Raw genomic sequence first — 24,588 nt, 5'->3', positions numbered from 1 at the left:
GAGAAGCAAGTCAGGATCTTGGTGTCTGCGTGGTCTCTAGCAGAACCACTGAACCTTTGCAAGCCATTAGAATCCCCTGGGGAGCTCTTGAAAACATCCTGCCCATACCCCTTGACCACGATGTGGCTCTCTTAGCGCTGTCACAGGCCACCAGCGGGTGCAACACAGAGTAAGCACTTGCACATCCCTCCCACATCACACTCATGTTGCTGCTGCCCCACAGGCCTCCCACGTGAGCCCGGGGTGCGTTCTCAGAGCATCACAGGGCAGGGGACAACAGTGTGCCCATTGTGCCGTGACTGAATGAGGACAGCGTCTCGATGCACTGGCTCCTGCACCTGTCAGGGTGCACCTCCCGGGGAGTAGGGGTTTGGACCACTGTTCAGGAGGCAGCCGTGGGGGGGGTCACACCAGTGCACCCTGGGTAACAGGCAGGGTGGCAGGTGAAACAATGGTGTGTGTCCTGCCTGATGTGAAAAAGTTGGCACCACTGTTTGGGGAAGAGGCCCTGCATCTGGACCCTAGAGTTCTGCAAAGTTCCCAGGGGGCCTGAATGTGCTGAGGTTGGGAAATGAGAATGAGTTCTCGACTGCTACCCCTGGGGAACTGGGGAGGGGCCAATCTGGGGGCTCCCGGGAGCACCCCACCAGAGTGACAGTGTTGGAGGGAAACAGACTCCCGCTTACACTGCTGATGGGAGCACAGACTGCTTGATCCTCTTTGGGAACATCGCTGGGCCGCTTTTAGAAAAGTTCAAGTTCATGTACTCTGGTGTGACATTCTCACTCCTGGACGCAGCATACAACGCTGCTTATTGCACCAAGCAAAACTAAAACCACACAGAAGGTCCATAAATACAGAAGGGACTGAGTACATTAGGTGTACTGTGCAATTATTTTTAGGATAGACCTAAAGCTATTAACTTGGAGGAGTTCCACGTTATAATGGCATCTGGAGAAAAAAATCATCACAATAGCTAACCCACCCCCAGCCATGCATGTGAGGGGTCTTCAAAACAGTCATGAGAATGCAGACTATGAAAAAATCATGCATCGATTTCCAGATGTTTTATATCAAAAGAAACATTTTCTTTTTTTCATTTCCGAGGCAGAGACAGACATACCTCCCACCCACTGGTTCACTCCCCAGATGCCCACAATGGCTGGGGCTGGGCCAGGCCAAAGCCCGGAGCTGGGAACTTAGTCCCCATCTCTCATGTGGGTGGGAGGGACTCAATTACTTGAGCCATCACTGCCACCTCCCAAGAACTGTATCAGCAGGAAGTGGAATCTGGAGCTGAAACTGGGAAATACAAGGTGCAAGCATCTCAAACAGTGTTTTAACCACTAGACCAAACGTCTGCCCAAAAACTTACCTTTTAATTCTGTTTTCCCACGAACTTTCTGAAGTTCCTTCACATATTATGTTCACATGGATTTGACTGTTTGGATGTACACAGATATTAGTACAAAAACCAAGCTCTTTTTTTAAAGACTTATTTATTCAGGGCCCAGTGTTGTGGCATAGCAGGTAAAACCACCACCTGCAATGCGGGCATCCCATATGGGTGCCAGTTTGAGACCCGGCTACTCCACTTCCAATCCAGCTCCCTGCTAATGGCCTGAGAAAAGTAGCAGAAGATGGTCCAAATGCTTGGGCCCCTTGCTACCCACATGGGAAACCCAGAAGCAGCTCCTGGCTCCTGGCTTCAGCCTGGCCCAGCCCTGGCTCTTGCAGCCCTCTGGGGAGTGAAGCATTGGATGGAAGATGGCTCTCTCTCTCTCTCTCACTCTCTCTCTACCCCCTGCCCTGTAACTTTTTAAAAAAAATATTTATTTATTTGAAATGCAAAACAACAGAGAAAGAAGAAGAGGGTGACAGAGGGAGAGGGAGAGGGAGAGGGAGAGGGAGAGGGAGAGGGAGAGGGAGAGGGAGAGGGAGAGGGAGAGGGAGCTTCTGTCTACAGGCTCATGCCCCAAATGCCTGCAACAACCAGGGCTGCATGAGGCCAAAGCAGGAGCAAGGAACTCCACCTGGATCTCCTCCTGGGTGACAGGGATTCTCATACTTGAGTCATCACCTGCCGCCTTCCCAGGCACATTAGCAGGCAGCTGGATGGGCACGTGAGAGCAGGACTCGATCCCAGGTGCTCCAAAAAGGACGCAGGCATCCCAGGCAATGGCTTAGCCTGCTGTCCACAGTGAACACCCTAGACCAGGCTCTTAACCCCAGTATGTTGTAGTTAGTAATGAGGAAGGAGGGAGAGCTCATTAGTATTTTCTTCATCTTATCTTCATGTTATTTTACTAGTCAAAATGAGGACACACTGCTTTTATAATTAAAAGAACACAGGCACCATCCAACCAGCGGGCGGCCGGGATGAAACAAGAGGGCAGAGGAGGGGTGAACTCCCACTGTCTGTCTTTGGACATCAGAAGCCCAGCTCTAGCCTTTGCACTCTGGGACTTAGCAGCAGCTTCTTGGACTCTTGGATCAACAGCCTTGGACCAAGAGACACCATTAGCTTTCCTGGTTCTGTGACCAGGACTTGGACTGAGCCACGCTATCTGGTTCTCTGGCCTGCAGGTGATCTATTGTGGGATTTCTCAGCCTCCATAACTGAGTGAACCAATTCCTATAATAAAACCTTTCCCAGGGCTGGCATCATGGGTAGCGGGGTTAAGCGATGCCTCCATCCCATATGGATGCTGGTTTGTTTCCTGGCTGCTCCACTTCCAGTCCAGCTCCCGCTAATGGCCTGGGGAAGCAGCAAAAGTTGGCCCAAGTGGTTGGGCCCCTGCCTCCTACATGGGAAACCTGGAAGAAGTTCCTGGCTTTGGCCTGACCAGTAGATGGAAGATTTCTCTGTCTCTCCCTCTCTCTCCATAACTTTGCCTTTCAAATAAATAAATAAATCTTTAAAGAAAAAAAAAACTTTTCCATTAAAAGAAATACAACAGAGGGCCAGCACTGTGGAACAGCAGATTAGGCTGCCATCTGCAGTGCTGGCATCCCACATAGGCAGTGGTTTGAGTCCCAGCAGCTCCACTTCTGACTCAGCTCCCTGCTAATGTACCTGGGAAAGCAGCTGAAGATGGCCCAAGTGCTTGGGCTCCCGCACCCACACAGGAGACCCAGAGGAAGCTCCTGGCTTCCTCCTGGCTGAGCCCCAGCTGTTGCAGCCAATTTGGGAGTAAGCCAGCAGGTGGAAGATTTCTCTGTCTCTCTGTCTCTCTCTGTAACTCTGCCTTTTAAATAAATAAATAAATAAATAACAACTAATAAGGAGAAAACAAAGAGCCAGCTCTAGGGCAAGACTACCTGGATTCAAATCCTTGCTTTGCACATATTAGAGCCCAAGTTACATAGCCTCTCTGCCCCACTGGTACAAGGGGGACCACAATGACACCCACATCGGAGGGCTGAACTTTTCCATGAGATCAGCCAAGCAAGCACTTTGTACAATGTCTGCTATATTTTACGCCACGTATAACAACGTCATAAGCTGTTGTGGTGGTGAAAAAACATTACTGAAGGCAGTGCTATGAGCTGAAGGTTTGTGTCCCCCTGACTTCCTAGGTCAAAACCTCACCCCTCTGTGACAGCATCAGGAGGTGGGGGCTTTGGAAGCCCTGGGATTCGACGAGGTCTCGGGGTGGAGCCCTCGTGGGCAGGGCTCGTGTGATTATGAGAGTGCAGAGAGCTCGCTTCCTCTGGTCCACGCGAGGGAGGACACAGCCTGGCATCCACCTATGAACCAGGAGGAGGGTCCTCCCCAGCCACTCAACAGACCAAGGTCTTGACCACAGACTTCTGAGCCTCCAGACCTGTGTGAAATAAAACTCTGTTCCTTGAGCACCCAGGCCAGGACATTATGTTTCAGTAGCACAAATGGACCGAGGAACTGCCAAGGAGCTATTTCCCATGACCAGGGAAATGTACTTCCTCCAGCCAAGAACCTAGACCCCTCTGCTCTGCCCGCCCAGCAGAGTGAGCCGCAGGCTGGCATCTTCCGGGCAGCCTGCGCAGCACCACGGGTGGCAGGGCTCATCATTAGTTCCTTCAGCCCCAGCGCGGGTCATGCTGTCCCGCTAAGTGACAACTTCTGGGCAGCTGAGTGCCTGAGATCTCCCGGGAAGGGCTGTCCTACAAACAAAAATAGTTACAATAATTACCTAACGCCAGCTCCACTCAGCAGCTGGCACTGGTACTGGAGCTAGCACAGCCCACACGAGTGTGGTCCTGACCCTGTGCCTGCAGGGGAGACAGGCACTGGAGCTAATTAGAACAGTGCACGACCCACTCTTGGCCAACATGCACTAAGACAACCACCCAGGCTCGGGCGCTGCCTCTGTGTGCTGCCCCCTGCAGGGGATGCGGTAGCACAAAGGAGCGGGCCCCAGGGACTTGTCACTGGCGATGATGGGGGAGAGGCCTCCCAGGCTTGCTCAGAAAATGCCTGCTTTTCACTCTGACAAACCCAAGAAAATCCAACTGAAAGAGGATCCTACGTTGCTGTCTGTTTCTCTGGGTTAGATCTGTGGTGATGTGAAAATGTTAGTAAAATCCAAACTCAGGGGCCCACTCTCCTAGGAGCAGAATTCAAGGGCAGGCCAATCATTTCTTCTAACCAAGGGACGCTGCTTCTGTGTAAGCTCTTCTCCGGCACTGGGATCCTGTCATGGGCTGCATCGTGTGCCACCCCCCCCCGCACCCCACTGAATTCACACACTGAAGTCCTAATGCCCAATGGCTCAGAATGTGATAGTATTGGGAAGGAGTCATTTTAAATTTTTTTTATTGTAAGATAATAATTGTACGTATTTATATACGTGCACTGTGACACTTTAATACATGTATATAACATAAAAGAATCAGATTATGGTAATGGCATATCCATCACCTCAAACATTTCTCATTTTTTTTGTGCTGGAAACATTCAAAATCTACTCTATTAGCAACAACTTATCATCAGCCACAGTGAGCCTTGCTATAGCGCTTTAGTGAGTATTTCTCCCACACACCTTCTACACCCAGAGGGTGCAGGCAAGGGCAACTAGGAAGGGCGGGAGTCTGGGGGTCACAGGCTGACCAGCACCTTGCAAAGCACCCTGGAGCAGGGAGGGGCCCGCCCTGCCGAGTCCCAGCTTTCCAGCCCCCTGGCGGGGGTTGCAAGAATAACAGGTGAAATGTGCCCAGTGCCCAGCGCAGCCTCCACAGGGTCCGCGCCCCTGAGGCACCCGTTCACTGCAGCAGCAAAGCATGACTGGCTGACTGGCGTTTTCTCCGCAAGCGCTAAGCGGCTGCTACGGTTTGCATGTGGTTTGTCTCCGAGGGTTCCTGTGCCGGAGGCTTTGTCCTCAGTGTGAGGGAACTGTGCTGGGACTTCCAGAGCTGGTGCCTGGGGGAGTGTCCTCCAGCTCTAGGGGAAAGTTGTCCTCAGAAGGAACAGGGGTGGCTCTTGTGGGACCCCTGAGTTCTCAACAGAGTGAGCTGCTCCAGAGCCAGTGCACCCCTCAACCTCCCCTGGCTTCCTGTCTCGTGACGTGCCCTCCCTCCCTCCCACACACGCTCCTCCCACACTGCCCTCTGCCACTGGGCCCTCGCCAGAGGCCAAAGCAGTGAGGTCATCCGATCTTGGCCCTTCAGCCTCCAAATGGTGAGTTTTCTTTATGAAACAGCTTGCTCGGGTATTGCATTACAGATGTGCTGTGATATCAAGCAGTAGAATATAATACAGCAGTGACCATATTATATAGTGCCCTTACTAACTCTATAGTCTGTTGAGGAAAGCAAGCACTTTTTTTTAAAGATTTTTTAAGAGATTTATGTATTTATTTGAGAGTCAGAGTTACACAGAGAGAGAAGGAGAAGAAGAAGAGAGAGAGGTCTTCCATCCTCTGGTTCACTCCCTAATTGGCCGCAACAGCCGGAGCTGCACCGACCCGAAGCCAGGAGTCAGGAGCTTCTTCCGGGTCTCCCATGCGGGTGCAGGGGCTGAAGGACTGGGGCCTTCTTCAACTGCTTTCCCAGGCCTTAGCAGCGAGCTGGATCAGAAGAGGAGCAGCTGGGACTCGAACCAGTGCCCATATGGGATGCTGGCAGGTGTTAACCTGCTGCGCCACAGCACCAGCCCCTTAAGATGTGTTTTGAAAGGTGTAATTACAGAGAGAAAGGGAGAGACACAGAGATAAAGATCTTCCATTCACTGGCTCACTCTCCAAATGGCCGCAACAGCCAGGGCTGGACCAGGCCAAAGTCAGGAGCCACGAGCTTCTTCTAGGTCTCCTGCATGGATGGCAGGGGCCCAAGCCCTTGGGCCATCATCTGCTACTTTCCCAGCTACATTAGCAGGGAGCTGGATTGGAAGTGGAGCAGCTGGGACATGAACCAGCATCCATATCAGATGCTGGGATCGCAAGCAGCAGCTTAACTCACTCGCTATGCCACAGTGCCATCCCCCAGAGCAAACATTGTATAAAGTATTACACCTTAAGTTTCCTCTCCCACACCTGTCTTCCTTTTAAGGACAAGAATATTTGCACTTAAAATACTTCATCAATAATTCAAAGTGACCCAATGCCCATCACTCTGGGTTTCTATTAGCATTGCCATCATCACTATTAGAACACTGTGAGAGACAGTCGTGGGCCTAGTCATTATGACACCAGTTGGGGTGCTTCATCCATACTGGGGCTTCTGGGCTCGAGTGCTTGGGTTCCTGCCCACCCATGTAGGAGACCCAGATAGAATTCCCGGCTCCTGGCTTTGGCCAGGCCTTGCCCTGGCCATTGTGGTTATCTGGGGACTAACCTTACGCATGGGAAACTTCTGTCCATCTATCTGTCTGCCTGTCTTTCCGTGTGTCTCTCTGCTGCTCTGATTGATTAAAAACCTGAGGTGCCACAGTGGCAGGGGCGAAGTCCACCTCACACAGTAAGTCGTGTGGACCCTCAGAGGGTGAGCTTTCATCTCACCTGTGTGTCCTGATGATGTGATCTGAACCACGCCTCCTTCCCCGGGGGGAGGGACCAGCCTGAGGGGCTCCACCTGGACACCAGCGGCGCTGACACTACCTCTGCTGGTGTGCTGAGCGGGAGCAGTGGTGACGTCACCACTAGAAGACGAAAACAGTGGAACGGCTCTGCCTGTGTGCTCCCCGCCCACCTCCCTGTGCTATAATCGGCGATCATTGTCCCCCAGAATTTCATCATTGCTTTGACCATGTGGCAGACGGAGAGAGGGAACTGTATGGCTTCTCTGTCCCTTTATAATAATGGCACTTTGCATCTGTATAGTGCTTTTAACGTATTCAGTGCAAATTCTTGTCTATTGCTGAGTCTTATCCTAATGAGACCAAACTCCATGTGTTGTGTAATTGTCTGTGCCACAGAGACAGCTTAGGAATCAGAGCCAGTGAAACTCTGAGCTGGAGGCGGACCAATGCCCCAAATGGCTCAAAGAATAACAAGTCCCATATAAGTCGCAAATGGAGCCAGCAGGATAACTTGGCAATGCAGCTTTTCCGTGGGGAGAAGTTACATCTGGAGCATGAGAAGCAGTTCGGCACACGCTGGGCCCCGCAAGAATCCTCATCCATGTCCAAGGGCTCCCTCCGCTACCCCTGCCTGGCGACAGGCTGGTGCCCACTTTTAACCGTCGGAGGGGCAGTAAAAGTGGAGAGTGAGAGGCAGAGCCTGGAGAATGCCACAGAGAACCGGAGGCTACTGAGAGTCGGCAATATTGTTCCATCATGTGGCCTAAAAACACAACCCAGAAAACGCTTCCTGCCTCTCCAGCGATTTGGAAAAGGGCAAGAATGAGTATTTGGAAGGATGAGCGTTTGGGGGGTTGACAAACGGAATCTTTCTTTCTCATCATGCTTTTGCAAAAACCAAGCATGTGGAAGCGAAGTTGGCACCCAGAAAAAACAAGCTGCCCGTGCATCACGTGCCCTGAGTCCCTGACTGCACTGGCCACCGTCCTGGAAGTGAGGACTGACTCCCTCGGCCCACTTGGGCTCCTGCTGGCAAATGACTGCTTTTACTCGGACACCATTTAGAAAATTATGGCCCCTGAATCAGACCCTGGCAAACAGAGAGTGCAAATGCCTCCCTCTTTACTGACCAAAGACCGTGCACCCTCCAACTCAGCGACTCACAGCCCAGGGCCCCGGCTGCACTCAGAGTAAATTGCAGACGCTGGTGGCAGCACCCAGGCAACAGCATTTTTCAGTCTCCCCAGATGACACTGACGTCCAGCCACGGTGGAAAACCAGTGCCCTGACTGCATCCATTACGACGCCCACCCACCGGGACTGAGGATGCTCTGTTCCGGGCAGCCTGTCACACCCGCCGCCGGCCTGTCTTTGGTCTCCTCCCCGTGCCCTGATCTCAGCCCAGCCAGGAGAGTTCCACCTGGTGCAGTAGTCCATGGCGTTAGGTGGTTGCCCGTCCTACATTCACTAATCCACTTAGCTAATTAATATGAAGCAGCAGACACCACGGTAGGCAATGCAGCAGGTACAGAAATCAGGGGGACGTGATCCCTGCCTTGAGCACATAACTGTAAGGTACAAGTATTGGCAAATATAATATGAAATTTTGTATGACTGGGGCTTTGCAGAACTCTTGGGAATGGTGAGAAAAAGCAAGAGGTCTTTAAGCTGAACTGAGTGTGTCCCTACAACTGACACACATTCTCTCTCACATACACACACACACACATACACACACACTCCTTGATGCATAATACGGACTATAAACATAGCAGTTGCTAATAAATTCCACTGAATGAATGCAAATTGGTGCCCACCGGGTTCCATCTAGGCCAACACCAGGACTCTTGCCACGCCCGGCCTCTTCCAGGCACTGTCTCATGGCACTGGGGACAGCCAGTCTCATCCCTCCCCCACTGCACAGACTGCCCTGAGGGGCATTGGCAGCTCTGTGCCCTGCCCTGGCCATGCTGCACTGTCCACCAAGGCCCACAAAAATCCCTGCTCGGCAGCTGAGCACAGAGTCCCTCATCGGGAGGGCAGATATGGCCATCTGCCTAAGAGCTGCTCACCAAGTCCACTGCAAGTGGCACGAGCAACTTCAGGGCCTGTTCCTCTCCCCTCCTCCATCCTGCTTTTTGAAAGGCCACAGAGTTCCACAGGCGGAAGGAGCCTGTGTCTCCGCGTGACTGTGGGGCAGTCCCTCCTCTGCTCCCCACCTCCTCCCCGAGTGAGCTCTGCCACGTGCAGCCACAGGTGCACTGGGCTTCTTCCACTCACAGCTGAGCCCACAGCCCAGCGCACTTTGCTGCCTCCCACGCATCCTACAACACCCGGCATTCCTTTTTACAGTCATGAAAGGAGAAAGATAGCAGGAAAACCCAGACTATTTCTACCAGAACAGTCAATGATTTGATGACTTCTCAGAGCAAAAAGGCCAGGCTGTGAGACGCAGCTTTGCCAAAGCATGCAGCGAGCTGGCTAGCCTACTCCTTCTGGTCCATGCAGTCGCGGAGACTACAGGGGGCAGTGAGACCCCTGTAGTGAGTGAGTTTGGTCTCTTGACTGGGCCTACGGAGGGCAGCTCTGTGAAGGTCTGGAAACAACCCACTCCTGCCAATGCAAACAGAAGCGGAAAGGGATGAGGAGAATGACGCGGACTCGAGCCAGTGGTTTTGAACAACACGTCTCCCCTCTGGGGAGCAGACGTGTTCACCCCTGGCACAGGGTTGCGTGAAGATTCACTTCCATAGCAGTTCCAGAGCCCGCCCACAAACTTACTGAACTTGAACTTGCCAGGACTAAGGGTGCTGTCACAGCCGGAGTTCTCTAGAGAAACAGAGCCAACCGGGTGTGTATGTAGAGATCTGCAACAGGTCCCCTGGATCAGCAGTTTCACTTTCTGTGGTTTTAGCGACCCATGATCAACCATGTTCCAAAACTACTAAAGGGAAAATTCAAGAAATAACTCCCAAGTTGTAAATTGCATGCCATTCTGCATAGTGTGTAGTGTGATGACGCTCACACTGTCCCACCTGGGACATGAATGGTCCCTTTTGTCCAGTGTACCCATGCTCTGTATGCTACCCACCCGCTACTCACTAAGTAAGCATCTTGGTCACCAGGCCAACTCCTACAGTATCACAGTGCTTGTGTTCAAGTAACCTTGATTTTATTTAATAACGGCCCCAAAGTGCAAGGATAGTGCTGCTGCTCCCAGCTTAGAGATGCCAAAGAGATGCTGTAAAGTGATACACTCAGGGGCTGGTGCTGTGGCGCAGCAGGTTAATGCCCTGACCTGAAGCAATGGCATCCCATAAAGGCACCAGTTCGAGCCCTGGCTGTTCCACTTCCAATCCAGCTCTCTGCTATGGCCTTGGAAAGCAGTAGAAGACGGCCCAAGTCCTTGGGCCCCTGCAACTGTGTAGGAGACCCAGAGGAAGCTCCTGGCTCCTGGCTTCGGATCGGCACAGCTCCAACCGTTGTGGCCAATTGGAGAGTGAACCATCGGATGGAAGGCCTCTCTCTCTCTTTCCCTCTGCTTCTCCTCTGTGTAACTCTTTCAAATAAATAATTTTTTTAAAAAAAGTGGTACATTCCAATGAAAAGGTGGATGTACAATGAGATATTTTGAGAGATCAAGAGACACTATTAATATAACTTGTACAACACGTATGGTTATAGTTGTTCTGCTTTATTATTAGTTATGCTGTTAACGTCTTACTAACTGTGCCTAATTTATAAACTAGACTCTATCGCTGATATTGACGTACAGGAAAAGGACATGGAGCGTACAGGGTTTGGTACTCTCAGGGATTTCAGGGCTCCAGTGAAGGCCTTGGAACAACAGTGTCCTACACGGAGAAGCAGGACCAGAGGATTGTAAAGAATTGGTTCATGTGATCCTAGTGACTTGGTAAACCCAAAATCTGCAATGTGGGCTAGCAGGCTAGAGCCTCATGAAGGAGTGGAGTTTGCAGTGAGGGCCACAGGCCAGCTGCTGGCAGAACCCATCCTAGCTCAGGGGAGGTCAATGCCTTCAGTGCCTGGATGGGGACCCCACATTGCAGAGGGTAATCTGCTTTACTCAAAGTCCACTGGTTCCAGTGGGGTTCTCATTCAGAAGACACTCTCACAGAAATAACCAGAATAATGCTGAACACGCATCAGGGCACCTTGGCCTAACCAAGTTGACCCATAAAACTAATCCATGGGTGGCAAGGATTCTGTGTTTATTTCCGGAGTCCTTATGTAATGACCCATCAGGATGTGATGTGAGGCACAGCCAGGCTCGGGGGCCACTCTCAATGATGCATCCAAAGGCGCTAACAGTTTCCGAGTTTGTCTTCCCAAGGCCATGTGGGCTGCAAAACCCCTTCCCTTTGTGAGCTGCTTGTGCCTGCACCACATTGACCAAAAAAACCAAGCTTCTGCCAAGTCTTGGGCCAAGGAAGACAGTCTCTCCCTCCATGGCCAGGACAGACAGGGTGTGCAGGGCCCTGTCAGCCTGGGCTCACTACACAAGGGTTGGCAGCTGGCCACGTCTGCTCACTGACTATGTCAACTTCTCTGAACTGAAGCTCTTCTCCTTTCCCCTCCCCCTCAACAAATCCAACCCTCCAGGCCCTGAGGAGCTGCTTAGCAGTCACCTGCGCATGCACAGCCGCTCAGTGCTCCCCACCCTGGCCACCCATGGGACAGCTCCAGGGTGCAAGTGACTGCAATGGCCAGGAGCCACTGGAGCAGAATTTCTGGATGTGGTTCCTAAGCAGATACAAGCTGGGAAATCTCCATAGGTGACTTAGATAGGCAAAAAGATCAGAAACTAGCAACAGATACAAAAAAAAAAAAAAAAAAAACAAAAAACAAAATCAAACCAAACCAAAACCAGGGCTCTTCATATGTTCTATTATGCTAGAAAATCATCTTTCACAACAAAGGCAGCAAAACATCACTGAAGATCAGCCGCACCCACTGCCCTGGAACTCCGTGGTCCCTCCCACTCTGACCTTGAGTGTGGCCACGTGACTCACTTCAATCGATAGGGTGCTAGTAGAGTTGAACCTGGTGGAAGCTTGAAGAAGTGCTGTGTGTTTCCACCTCTCTTGCTTCTGTATGGCCAGGAGAACAAGATGGAATAGTTATGGGCAGACGTTAAGTGCAGCCCAGCCGGCACTCCCAGCTGGGGCCAACCTAGATTGGCTACTGGCCTGCTGACTGCCAGACACAGGCATGAGCCCAGCCAGGCCCAGAAGGATGCTCCCTTGGTCCCAAGCCCAGCCAACCTAGATGACCCACGGGATCCTGAGAAACAGCAATAAATGGTGGTGGCTGGGCCTTATTATCGTGCCAATAGAGGACTTACAAGGACAGCCATGCGGCTTTGAGTGAAAAGCCGGCACCCGTTAGTTAGGAACTTGCTTGGCAAGCCTTTCTTTTGCCTGCCGCAGCCCCAGGAGAGCAGTGAAGTGAGGACAGGCACTGTCTCCGGCCCCCTCCAGCTTCCGGTTCAGCAACCCCATGACAGCACCACTATTTACGCAGCGAGGGAAATGTCCCAGCTTTCCCTCTGACTAACAGGGAGCCTGCCACAGAGAGTGTCTGAAAATAAATTATACATGAGACACAGTTTCTGAACCGGTTGCAAGTTTGGTTCCAGAATATTTTTACTCTTCTTCAAACACTCCCTTCAGGGGTGCACTCCTCCGACTAGAAGGTAAAGGGGATGAGAGAAGAGCCTCGAAGGCCCTGGCGGCGCAGAGCCAGGCTTTAACACAGGGTCCCTGAGGCCCTGCCTGGCTGCGGGATTCGCGTCTCCCCTTCCCATCAGCCGAGCCACGTGACAGCAGTGGTGGCCCTGAAGGAGTGTGTTTCGAGTTCAGCCAGCACCTTGTCCCACAATGTGGTGATTCCAGACATGGACTCCGGGCAGACACAGAGGAGCCCCAGCTCTGAGGGACCCTGGGAGCCAGGCTGAAGTTCTCCAAGCCTCAGTTTTCTTTTCCTGTGAAGTGGGGCCATTAACAGCGCCTACTTTGTGTCGCTGTGGTGGGGATTTAGAGAGTTAATGCTTTTAAAGGCAAGGAGCAATCACTCGAGAACTGGAAGTAGCCACTGCTCCCATCAAACTGCAGGAATCCCCCAGCCACAGAGACGCCTGGCCTGGAAACTCGGCAGCAGGGACGGTCTCTCTCGGGCATTCCACACCGCCGCCGCTGAGTTTACGCCTCTCACTTACAACCTGCCATTCCCTCCATAGCCCCGCGGGCAGGACTGTGTTAACAGCCACCAAGACTCGAAGCCAAGGGACTCCCTCGTGGCAGGAGATGCCGGTAATTAGAGAAAGGCACCATCTTCCCCAACGACTCCTCCCAAGAGGTGGATGCCTGACAGACACAGTGCACCAAAGCAGCGTGCATCTTCCTGGAGGTGCTGGTGCAGAAAGGCACTTCGTAGCTCCCTCTGAGCCCCCAAGAAACTGGGACAGAGCTTGAACCCGTCGGTCTGCTCCTTTGTGGAGTCAGCAAGTGGCTGGACTGGCACAGAAGAAAGATGTCCCTTTATAAAAGTGCCACATGCGCCTGCTAACACATAGCCACTGTCATAATAACGTTATATAACAAATAACAGACAAATCACAGAGCAGTCATTTATCCTTGCTCACCCAGCTAAAGGGTGGCTGGGGGCCACCGGAGCTAGGGGGCTTGGTTCTCAGCTACAGGTAGACTCAGGTCTGTGCCCCATGCCTCTCATCTTCCTCTCACCAGTGGGCTGACGTCAGAATTTCTGGACAGAGAGCAGAAACACTCAATGGCTCATAGGTCCCCGGTCACTCACTCTGTCTCTCACACACACATCTGCCCACATTCCACGTGACAGACAAACTCATCACACAGCAGAGCCCAACGGTATCAGTGGAGAGAGGCTTCCAGCAGGAGGAACTGCTGGATCGCACAGCAAAGGTCACGGACACAGGCAGCGCTGGCTTCGGGGATGTGTGATCAGTGCAGTGAGCTCAGAGGGGCCTCGCCATTGGTTGCACGCTCAGCTGTAAGAATGCAACTTGTTGACATGGAACCCCACGTTGGCATTTTGCACGGGGCCCTGCAAATTATACAGCTGGTCCTGGGCCCAGAGGAAGATGAAGAATTAGGAATAAGAGCTGGCGTTGTGGCACAGTGGGTTAAAATCCTATCCTGAAGCGCCAGCATCCCATATGGGCGCCGGTTCTAGTCCAGGCTGCTCCTCTTCCAATCCATCTCTTTGCTATGGCCTTGGAAAGCAGTTCAAAATGGCCCAAGTCCTTGGGCCCCTGCACCCACGTGGGAGACCTGGAAGAAGCTCCTGGCTTCGGATCGGCGCAGCTCCAGCAATTGCGACCATCTGGGGAGTGAACCAGCATATGGAAGGCCTCTCTTTGCATCTCTCTGTAACTCTTTCAAATAAATAAAAATAAATCTTTAAAAAAAGGAATTGGGAATAATGCAATGTTTTCATTGAATGCCACCAACTCCTCGCTGTGAAAGTGTCACATCCATGCCCCCACCTCCTCCAGCGTCTGCTTTCAGAACCACAGTATGGAATTTCTGCAGCTGATTCCAGCCCTACTTACCTCTCACATCACGACTCCTCCCTAGGTCAGAGGGGTGGCTCTCGGAGTGGGAGGCCCAGGTAGGTGGCTATTCATGGGAACAGCAGTGGTTTTACCACTTCCGTGTTCTTCCCAGAATTCCACCTGGGCACCTGGTCCCTCCCGTCAACCTCCCCACCCATCCCAAGTGCCACTCATTCATCCTCCTCCTCCTCCACTACACCTTAGTGAGAGCTGCTCAGTGGGAGAAGGAAACATCATCCCCTAGAGCTTCTGACATCAAACCTGCAGCAGGACTGCACACACTCTTGGGGAAATCAGAACATGAACTGGAGACTCTCCAGATTGTCAGGCCAGAGGGTCATTCCATACTCTGTACCCAAGCAGCTCCCCTCTTGAACAGGCTCAGTCTGGCTTCAAATCACCTCTCACGCAAGCTGGACTAACTTGGTCTAAGAGACATGAATATTGCAATAGCCCTCCCACCCCCACTCCAGGGCAGCCAGTGCCAAGGTTTGATGGCCACTGCTCATGGGGCAGGCTTCTCTTTATTCTCACATCAACTGTTAGAGCTGACACACGTGTTCACGTCCTCCAAGCACTCCTTGAACTTGCAGTTGCAACAGGAGGCCCCAGTCTCCTCCCCACAAGAACTTTAGATGTGCCTCAAAGCAGCCCATAAACTACCCTCTGCCTTCTGTGATGCGTCCTGCTCCAAACCTGCTCTGCTCAGAGGCCCCACGAGCCTGCAGCAAGCTCTGGTGGGGAGAACCACACGAGAAGCAAGTGGCTGTTGCCACGAAAAATGAATCACAAGCACAAGTCGACACAAGCATCCTGCAGCTCAGACAATTACCCAAAGAACGCACTTGCTGATAATTATAGAGCTAAAAATGGATCCACTTTGAAAATCCCTTCCTCTCTCCTACGAAAGCTGAGGAGGTGGTTTAGCGGTTTAACAACAATCAGCAGCTGAGATGCATCACATCCTGGGGTGTTTAGGAGACGAGTTCCAAGAAATTTCTTGGAAGGGATGAACGTTCCCAGGAAGGGTGATGTTAACAAAGAGCCATCAGCCCTCCCCACCGACCCCAGTATATACATACAAAGCTTGGGAATCTGAAGTCAGAAGCCCATCAACCAGAGTGGGGGGGAATGTGGCCCAGGCGGCCCCACCTTGCGATGCTGCTCAGACATCAAAAGAGAGGGACACACCCACGGCCACAGAGTACCTCGGCCTGACTCAGCACCAGTGTGTGCTCAGGGCTGTCACAGAGCTTTCAGGTAGCAGCTAAAGGTCAGGATGCTAACAACCTCTCGTATGCACTGAGCACTTAAGAGCTGGATACACGAGTCTCATCTCCCTTCATCCTCGCAACAACGCTGTGACAGTGATGTCTTCATCATGACCTCCTGTGCAGTCGCTCTCAGGCACACCCTGTGGGCCACGTGGACAGCCAGGGCAGAGGCAGGACCTGGAAGCAGCAGTTCACGCATGCCCTTCGGTTCTGAAGGACCCCGTGTGCGGGGAGAAGACGGTGGAAGGCTTCAGTTCAAACTGCGGAAAGGCGAGGCAGGCATCAGCAGCCAGGAAAGGGTGGGGACAGGGGCTGCCGTCAGCCAGACAGCTCCTGGGTCAGACGGCAATGCAACACCGAGTTAAATGCGATTGTACAATGTAAGCTGTACATGGAGCAACATCTGTACCTTGAACACCCTTGAAATGAAGAAATGAACAGATGACTGGCTAATCCCATTGCTCCCAATGAGGATTTAGATTATAGAAGTTAGCACTCATTTATTCTCTTAATTAATATGTTTTAAATATTTATTTATTTGAGAGAGAGAGAGAGAGAGAGAGAGTGTGTGTGTGTGTGTGTGTGTATAAGAGAGAGGTCTTCCATCCACTGGTTCACTCCCCAAATCCAAATACCCACAACAGCCAGGGCTGGGCCAAGCTAAAGGCAGGAGCCAGGAATTCCATCTGGGGCTCCCACATAGCTGGCAGGGGCCCAGGTATTTGGGCAACCCTCCACTGCCTCCACAGGCACGGCAGCAGAAAGCTGGATGAAATGGAACAGCTAGGACTTGAACCGGCACTCTGCTATGGGACGCAGATGTCACCAGCGGCGGCTTAACCCACTATGCCACATCTCCTACCTAACACTTACTGAGCACCGTCAGCAGGGTCAGTGCTGGTGTACACCTGTGTCATTGGATAAGGCAATGAACCACCCTGCCCCTCCAGACATTCCAATGGGAGCAGAGAGACCTACCAAACAGTACCTACAGGAACCTTGGAAAGTAAAGGGAGTTCCCAAGTTAAGCAAAAGAACACATGAGCTACAGCAAGACCTCAACAGCCAGCCCGCGAGAAGTACCAACAATCTGAAACTACATTCAGAAAGAAGTCAGGCTGACGTCATTGAAAACGATATCCAGCGTTCAGGGCACACACACGGTGTTAAAGGGATGATGTGCCTGCAGCAAGCGGGCTGAGAAGGAGCAAGTTCCCCACGGAAAGCAAGCTGTGGGCGTGCGGCTTGTCTCTGCCTCAAGAGTGCCAAGGGGCGCTGCCCCCAGCCTCCGGGGCAGCTTCTCCTGGGAGCCAGGAAGCCATGAGGCTGCAGAATGTGTGATCACCCAGTCACGATGCCTAAAGCCTTCAAGGCCACCTGTGGTGTCCTCTGATGTCTGTGTGGAACTTTTCTCCCCGCTCTTTTGCACCATGGTGAGCAGCAACTGTGTTTAACTTTAAGCACCAGCCCAGGTGGCAGGACAGGAGGAGCAAGAGTGAGTGAAAAGGGCAAAATCCAGGAAGAGGGACTTGCCATACGATGTTCCCTGCAGTGAAACGTCTCAGGCTACTGTTCCTAGAAATGTATGCAAACTATATGCAAATTTCCAAGTGGCAATGCTAATGCTTGCAAAGTCTGCTTACTTACATATCCCGGGCTCTGACCTTTGAAAGATCTGGGGGCTTTAAGGCTGTAAGCAGCAGGCCCTTGGCAGAGGCAGCCACAGGCCACTGCCTGCTGTGCAGCCAGAGTCCAGGAGCCAGCAATACAGAAGGACGATCAGGGCTAAAATGACGTGGACAGGGATTGCTGCTCCGCCCAGAACACAGATGAGACAGTCAGGGGAAAAAAGGGCAATCTGGAGTCTGAGCAAAAATGCTCTGATTTGGTCTTGCTCCATTCTATGCTACTTCATCCACAGACTGTGGAAGTGATAGCTGCAGCAGCCGGTGGGTGTCCAAGGTACGATCGGGGAAAGTGATTTACATATTCATGAAGTCATGTTATCCATTACTCTTTATTCCTTGGAGCACCAGTATTTTCACATGCATGTCTCATCTAATCACACTTCCCTGCCGTGCCACAGGAGATGTGGAATTCTAACGGAGTTTCTTACGAAACATTCAAGGACAAGTGATTAGCTGGAAAACTAATTGGCTTCTTGATTAAGCACTCTCTCCCAGTGAAAGGTATCATTATTGAAATGCAGACAAAATTTCAAAAGCCTGCAACATGTTTTCCTTTCTGTCAGCCTGGGCATAGCATTTGGTTTCCCTCCTATTCAGATAGGCTCAGAAATGCCCTTTAGGTTGACAGGTCCTGTGGCCTGCTGTCCATCCTCTCCGTACATAAGTCAGGGATGTCCTTTGGCTCAAGACTTCGGATGCTACTTAGTTTACCTGCAAGTTGTTGCTCTATGCATTTTGCTGCAAGAACTGCCCTGCAAATCCGTTTCCTGATAGAGGGAGGCAGCCCCACCAGATGGAGCTGCGCTGAGCAGCAATCCCGAGCTGCAGGTGCACAGGCGTGCCTCCTGAATGAGTTTAGGGCAGCTGCAGCCTACAGCCCCCTCCACCCATTCAGAGAGACTCCCTGCATAGCACGTCCCCCCCTTTAATAACCACCCCCACCCTTCCCCTCTGACACTCCCAATAATGCTGCCAATCAACCTGCCACATTGAGTGACGCCCAGAATCCTCAAAGGAAACCCAATACCCAGTTAAAAACTTCCCGAAGTCAGGAGGGCATGTTCCTGAGCCAGCACTCGGCAGGAACAAAGGCTGTGCAGCGACAGCAGCTGGAAATGCCATCCATCATCACGCAAGGACGAAGAGCCTGGAGATCCAGCCAGAGGGCACCTGCAACCACCCACTGCCGACCTGACGCTTTGATGGATGGCCACCCCCTTTCCTGAGCTCCTCTGGTCTCCAGCAGTTTCCAATGACCTGACCGCTCGCTCCCAGCTCCCCACCCCTGTTGCCATTCAGTGCAGGCATCAGGCCTCCCCCGCCCCCTTCCCCGTGAGCCCGCCCTCCCCAGGCACTGACCTTCCGCAGCAGGAAGCAGATGCGCTCGATGTTCCTCAGCCGTTCCCTCTGTCGGGGGTGGGAGGCACCAGAAAGGAAGCAGAGGGAAGGTGAGGGGGCCTCCTGAAAGACGGGGAGCAGCCCACACCACGAGCCCAGGACCCTAACCCAGAGCCCTCCTGGGCACCAGGCTTTCCCCTGCTCTCCTTGTCAGGCTCCTTTGCTCCCACCAGAACTCCCCCATCAAACAGCCGGGGCTCAGGCTGCCTCTCACCCAGCACAGCTTTAAATGCCCTTCTGCCTGCAGACAAGGTCTCAGCCTCCACATCCACACAAGACAGTCGCGCTACAGAACGGGTACCACGGGATCACAGAGGGCCCTGCGGCCTGCAGCCGGCCCTCCTCAGAGGTCCCTCCACTCAGGTCTCCAACGGCATGTGCCTTCTCATGCGTGGACCAGTTCTCTGTCCACTGGCCAAAGTGAGTATACCTGGGGGAAGTGATCTCCCCACTAAATTCGGCACCAACCGTGCCCCCAGGCTAAGACCTTCTAAGAAGTCCAAGTGCATCTCTGAGGTCTGGCTTGCTGCCCAGGGAGGACGCCCCAAGGCCGGGCAGCTAATGATAACCGCACGGTGCACTCAAAGCTGCCGCCTCCCTTTTTCTTGATTTCCATAGCCACACGGGACACAGCTGGGGCGGGCAGCACCCCATGCTTCATTACCGAGGCAATTTGGCTGCCGCAGACATAATGGTAATGAGACGCCTCGTGGATGGGGAGAGGACAGGTGGCTGGCCCACTTCCACTCCCCTAAATGAATCCCATGTGAAGTGACTCCTGTGCACCCTGGAGCCCAGAGGCAGGAGCACACATCAGAACAAATTAGAGTCCGTGTGGCCGGGAGGACAGATGGCATCCCGCTTCACACGTGTGTGTCTGCGTGTGTGCGCACACAGGTGCACATATACCCGACACACCACAGCCCTCTCTCCGGCAACCACAGCAGCTGTTGAGACTCCATAGCTCTGCGAATGCCCAGCCGGTCAACGGAGGCAAAGCCTGAGGAGTGAGCAGTGACACACAGCACCCAGCTCCTCTCCACGGCCACCCCGGGGCTCGCCACGGAGCCCAGCAACACTTGGCCATTTGGGAGCATCTTAAATGCAAATAGCCTCATGCCCTCATGGAGAAATGCATCACACGGGCCAGCAGTTACGTGGGACACAAGGCCTTCCAGGGCCAGAGCCGCCAGCCGGCCATGTCGGGGGGTTGTATGCCACTGAGAGCCTCTAGTGCTGCTTCAGGGGCTCCGCAGAGGCTGAGAGAGCTTGCAGATGAGCTAAATGAGGCATCCAAACCATTCAACTTCCTGCCAGGTATAAAGAACCTAGTGTCTAATGCTGCTCCATTTATGGTTTTTATGGCGGCGGGGGGTAGGGTTGTTTTTGTTTTTAATCTCAGATAAGCATCTTTCCCAGGGGCACCTAGGGGCTCTGAGCTGTCGGGGAAATGTCTGAGCTTCATGCACAGGCTCTGTAATTAATTTGTTAACTAATTAGAAGGTGGCGTCAGTGACTGGAGTAGGATCCAGCTGCAGTGCTGCACAGCTGTGCCACTCATTCTCCATCAGACAGTCGGGGGACACCTACGATGTGCAAGTTCCATTCCTGCACTGGCTTCTCCCAGAAGCTCCAGGGAACTTATCCTAGCCTAGTTCTGTTTGTTCTGTCCAAATAAGGCAGTCGCCATGGCAAGGTGGATATGGACTCCACATGGATGACTCCTGGTTCTGTCAATCACCTATAACCCAGCGTGGGATTTGGGGGATTCGCCGAGCGATAGGAAAAATGTCTTCAGCAACATTTACTCTGGGATGATACAAGAAAGCTCAGGGCACTCTCTATGTGATGCTTTGCTGTTTTTTTGTTTGTTTGTTTTTTCCTAATTTGACCTAGAACATTTGGGAGGAAGGAACGCAGGCCCCCGTCTTCCCCGGCATCTGAAATGGAAGTGCTCTCACTGTTGCTCTCAGGTTTGAGCAGCTCGGTGCCCCTGGGAGGCGTCAGTGAGCCAGGTGTGCAATGCCGGTGCAAACCCAAACACATGGGAAAGACAGGAGACCTCGGGTGCAACTGTTTCAGATCTGACAGCCCCAACTGATCGCAGGTGGAGGGTGAGGCTGGTGGATGCAAACAAAATGGGCTTGTAATCATTTTAAGTTTCACGAAATACAGGACATTTCTGAAGTGATGTTTACACAGCTGACTGTCAAGGGTTTGGCTCTATCTCATGGGATCAAAGCACGTGGTGCCAAAGGCAGCCTCACACTGCATACACTCAGGTCTCTTTAGAGAGACAACAGAGCAGGTGGAAAGAACGTGTGCCTCAGAGCCACACAGACCCAGGTTCAAGTTCCGAGTCCCTGGATGAGTCCGCTAGGAGGATACAAGCTGGGTCAATGACCCTCATCTGGCAGAGTTTTTGTGAGGATTACAGGTTATTTACGTAAAGTTCCTAACTCACGGTAAAAACTCCAGAAACAAATGACAGTTCCAATAAGGCCTGTCTACTTTGCAGAGGAAGGCGCTGAAGCCTGCTCTTCCAAATGAGTGTGTGGGGCCTCCTGGGGTCCCGCAGCTAATAAGGACAAGGGCCCCCTCTGTCTCAGTGGCCAAGGACAATGCCGGGTGACACCCAGTTTCAGGTGGTCCCACCCAGAACAGCCTCGTGATCTCTCTACAGCTTCTGGCCTCAAATAGCAACAAAGCTCTTCAAATAGGCAGGAACTTGCTTTGGTACTAGAAACCGTGGCCCAGGGGGGGACCTCAACCAAACACAGAACCAGCAAGCTGGGGTTGAGAAGTGCCCTGGGATAGCCTTTGACCTCAGCAGTGCTGGCCTGGAAGAAGTTTGGAGGAGGCGCTGCCTGCACACACACTTGGCCCTGGTTCTGGGGTGTGCTAACCAGAGAAGCAAACTGCCCACACCCACCCTCCCCCCACCCCCAAGAGAAATGGCACCCCCTCTGCTCCCTGAATCGAGGCCTCTCTTTCCACATCCATGCAGAGGCTCCCAATCAGAGGTACAACCAGGCAGACAGAAGGGCAGCATGTGGGCCCTGACCACCGAGACGAGCAGGGAGACCCCAGGAGCCACGTGTGCTGAGGCAGGTGGGCTCCCCCGCACTTAACCTGAACCGGAACAACTAGACTGTGTCGGATGTCCCCAGGAGGTGAGCTGGCCTCAGATCGCAGAACTCTCCGAGATGAACACATGCTAGTTGTGGATAAGGTGCCAGGAGCCTTGTGTGCCCCCCTACCCACCAAATCCCCACCTGAGAAACCTGGCACGCAAGTAGAGAGGGCAGAGCAACCAACAGGCCAGCCAGTGTGGAGCCTCTCTCTCTGCTCAACGAGGAGGAACCAAAGCCATTAACACGGGGCCTTGAGGACTCAACAGCCAGGGCACGGCAAGCCCGTCCCCTGGGCTACTGGGGCCCTCAGGCTTGCCCTGCAGGATAGCTCAAGACCTCAAGAATGAGCAGGCGCCTCCACAACCTCGAGCCAGCAACAGAGGCTCAGTCAGCAGACAGGTGTTCTTACTCATCCTACTCATCAAAATCCTCGCCCGCCTGGCCAGGCCCTGGGCAGCCGCCGACTCGTCGCTGTCACCATGACTTACCGCGTGCACAGGATTGCACTGGTCTATGGGGCTCTTAAAGTCCGTCCTTAACTCATCAAAGGCAATTATCTGAAAAAGAATACAGGACACTCGTGTTAGTGCACAGGTGGGTCGGCCCACCGTGTCTAAAGCTCCCTGAAGGTTAGCCCCAAAGTGCTATGGGAGGGCAGAGGGACCTGCGGGGGCCATCAGATCAGTCAGGAGCTGGTCACCGCTCGAGCTGATGATGGGCACATTGATTACGCTCTTCAGCCTACTTCTGGGTGTGCTTCAGATGGCCCCAGAGAAAGCTAGCTAAGCCTCCTGTGCCTCACCAAAATGTCGAGAAACTACTGTGGCGAGGGCAGGCTGGGCTGTAGATAGAGGCATGGACTGGGAGTGAAATGCTCAAGAGGCAGGCAAAAGGGCAAAAGAAAATAACAAGGAAGCAGCATCGACAGGAACAGAAATGACCGCACGTCTAACGGTCCACAGACTGGACAACCGGCACCCGGGCAGCGGGTCCACTGGACGCGGCCCTAGAGATCAGTCTGAAGAAAGCCTGCCCGGACAGCAGCGGTTCCCCCCCTTGTCCAGGGGCAGAATGGTACAGGGGAGCTTCTCCAGTCGCGGGAGGCACGACCCACCCACGGAAAGAATTAACTCAGGGGTAAGGGCTCTCAAGTTTGCATCCTAACCCCAACCAGGCTGTCTGCAGCAGGTGGGCTACACGGTGGAATGAGGCGGTATGTGGCCAGGGGCATGTCCCCTCTGAGGGTGGGAAGCCTCAGGTTCTCTCAACCTTGTCTCTTCCACTGCACATAAATGGCCAATACCAACTCCCCAGTAAGGCACAGCCCAGGGGTCCCCAGACGCTTGGCAGAACTGCCGAAGCAAGAACGCCCGCTCAGCAGCGCGGACCGTCCCCGACCCAGTGACGTGGGGCTGACAGTAAGGACAAAGCAAGAGGAAACAACTTCCTTCTACAGAGCGGCTATGAGGATCATTGTGAAGCAGTCACAGAGGCGGGCCTCTGGCCAAGCAGCTAAGACGACGTGTAGGACATCTGCATCCCACATCCGAGAACCTGGTTCATGTCCCAGCTCTGCTTCTGACTCCAGCTCCCTGCCAGTACTCACCCCAGGAGGCAGCAGCGGGCAGCTCAAGTACTTGGGGCCCTGCCACCCACATGGGAGACCTGGACGGAGTTCTAGGCTCCTGGGTTTGGCCTGGCTCTGCCCAGCTGTTGCACACATTTGGGGAGTGAATCTACTAAGAGAAGATTCTTCTCTCTCTCTTTCCCTTCCCTCCCTCCCTCTCTCCTTCTTTCTTTAAAATAAATACAAATAAACATTTTTTCAAAGGACTCAGGAGAAATAGCAATGGTCAACATGAGAAAAGGACAAAGTAGAACAAGGTTACTACATGTGAGGCAGACTTGAGTTTCATATTACTTTCTTAAATTAAGTAAATAGTCAAACGTCATCTTCACTTCGATACTCCTACCAAAGTAAAAGAAAACCCTAGAATCGCCTGTACTAAATGGACCCACTTCTACAGCATCCCTCCCCAGACAGTTCATCATCCAGTTTATACTTAAACTGTTCCGCAACAGAGGTTCACCACTTCCTGAGGCTGCATGTCCCCTCTCTGGCTACCTCTAGCTAATCATCACCATGCTTTTCTGAACTGACACGTGGCTCGCTGAAGTGTCCACCCGCAGTCTACCCATGGCAGCAAACTACAGCCCACAGGCCACGTCCAGCCGCTCACCAGTTTTTGTACAACCTGTGAGCTAACAATGGCTTTCGCACTTTTTTAAATAGTTGAAAAAAAAAAAGAATAATATTTTGTGACGTGTGGCCATTATAGTAAATTCAAATTTGGGGTCCATAGAGTTTTACTGGAACACAGTGACACACTTCTGGGCACACTGCGTCCACATGACAGAGGCACAGCCAAGCAGAGGCAACAGAGTCAACGTCCTGTAAAGCCCCAGATGTGTACTCTCCTGC

At 52.7% G+C, this 24,588-nt stretch overlaps 1 protein-coding gene across 2 annotated transcripts in view; it reads right to left on the bottom strand.

Annotated features, from left to right (window-relative positions):
- The window catches only part of CNIH3 (cornichon family AMPA receptor auxiliary protein 3), a 113,417-nt gene that overhangs the window by 35,072 nt on the left and 53,757 nt on the right, over nucleotides 1-24,588 (bottom strand). For both annotated transcript variants that reach the window (XM_051820600.2, XM_002717483.5), the window contains exons 2-3: nucleotides 22,595-22,663; nucleotides 18,934-18,981 (exon numbers count right to left, since the gene is read on the bottom strand). In XM_051820600.2, the coding sequence (XP_051676560.1) occupies nucleotides 18,934-18,981; nucleotides 22,595-22,663 (117 nt within the window). The remainder of the gene's footprint in view (nucleotides 1-18,933; nucleotides 18,982-22,594; nucleotides 22,664-24,588) is intronic.

Source organism: Oryctolagus cuniculus, chromosome 13 (genome assembly GCF_964237555.1).
Source record: "Oryctolagus cuniculus chromosome 13, mOryCun1.1, whole genome shotgun sequence".
Lineage (NCBI taxonomy): Eukaryota > Metazoa > Chordata > Mammalia > Lagomorpha > Leporidae > Oryctolagus > Oryctolagus cuniculus.
This window is presented reverse-complemented; position numbering and strand designations above follow the sequence as displayed.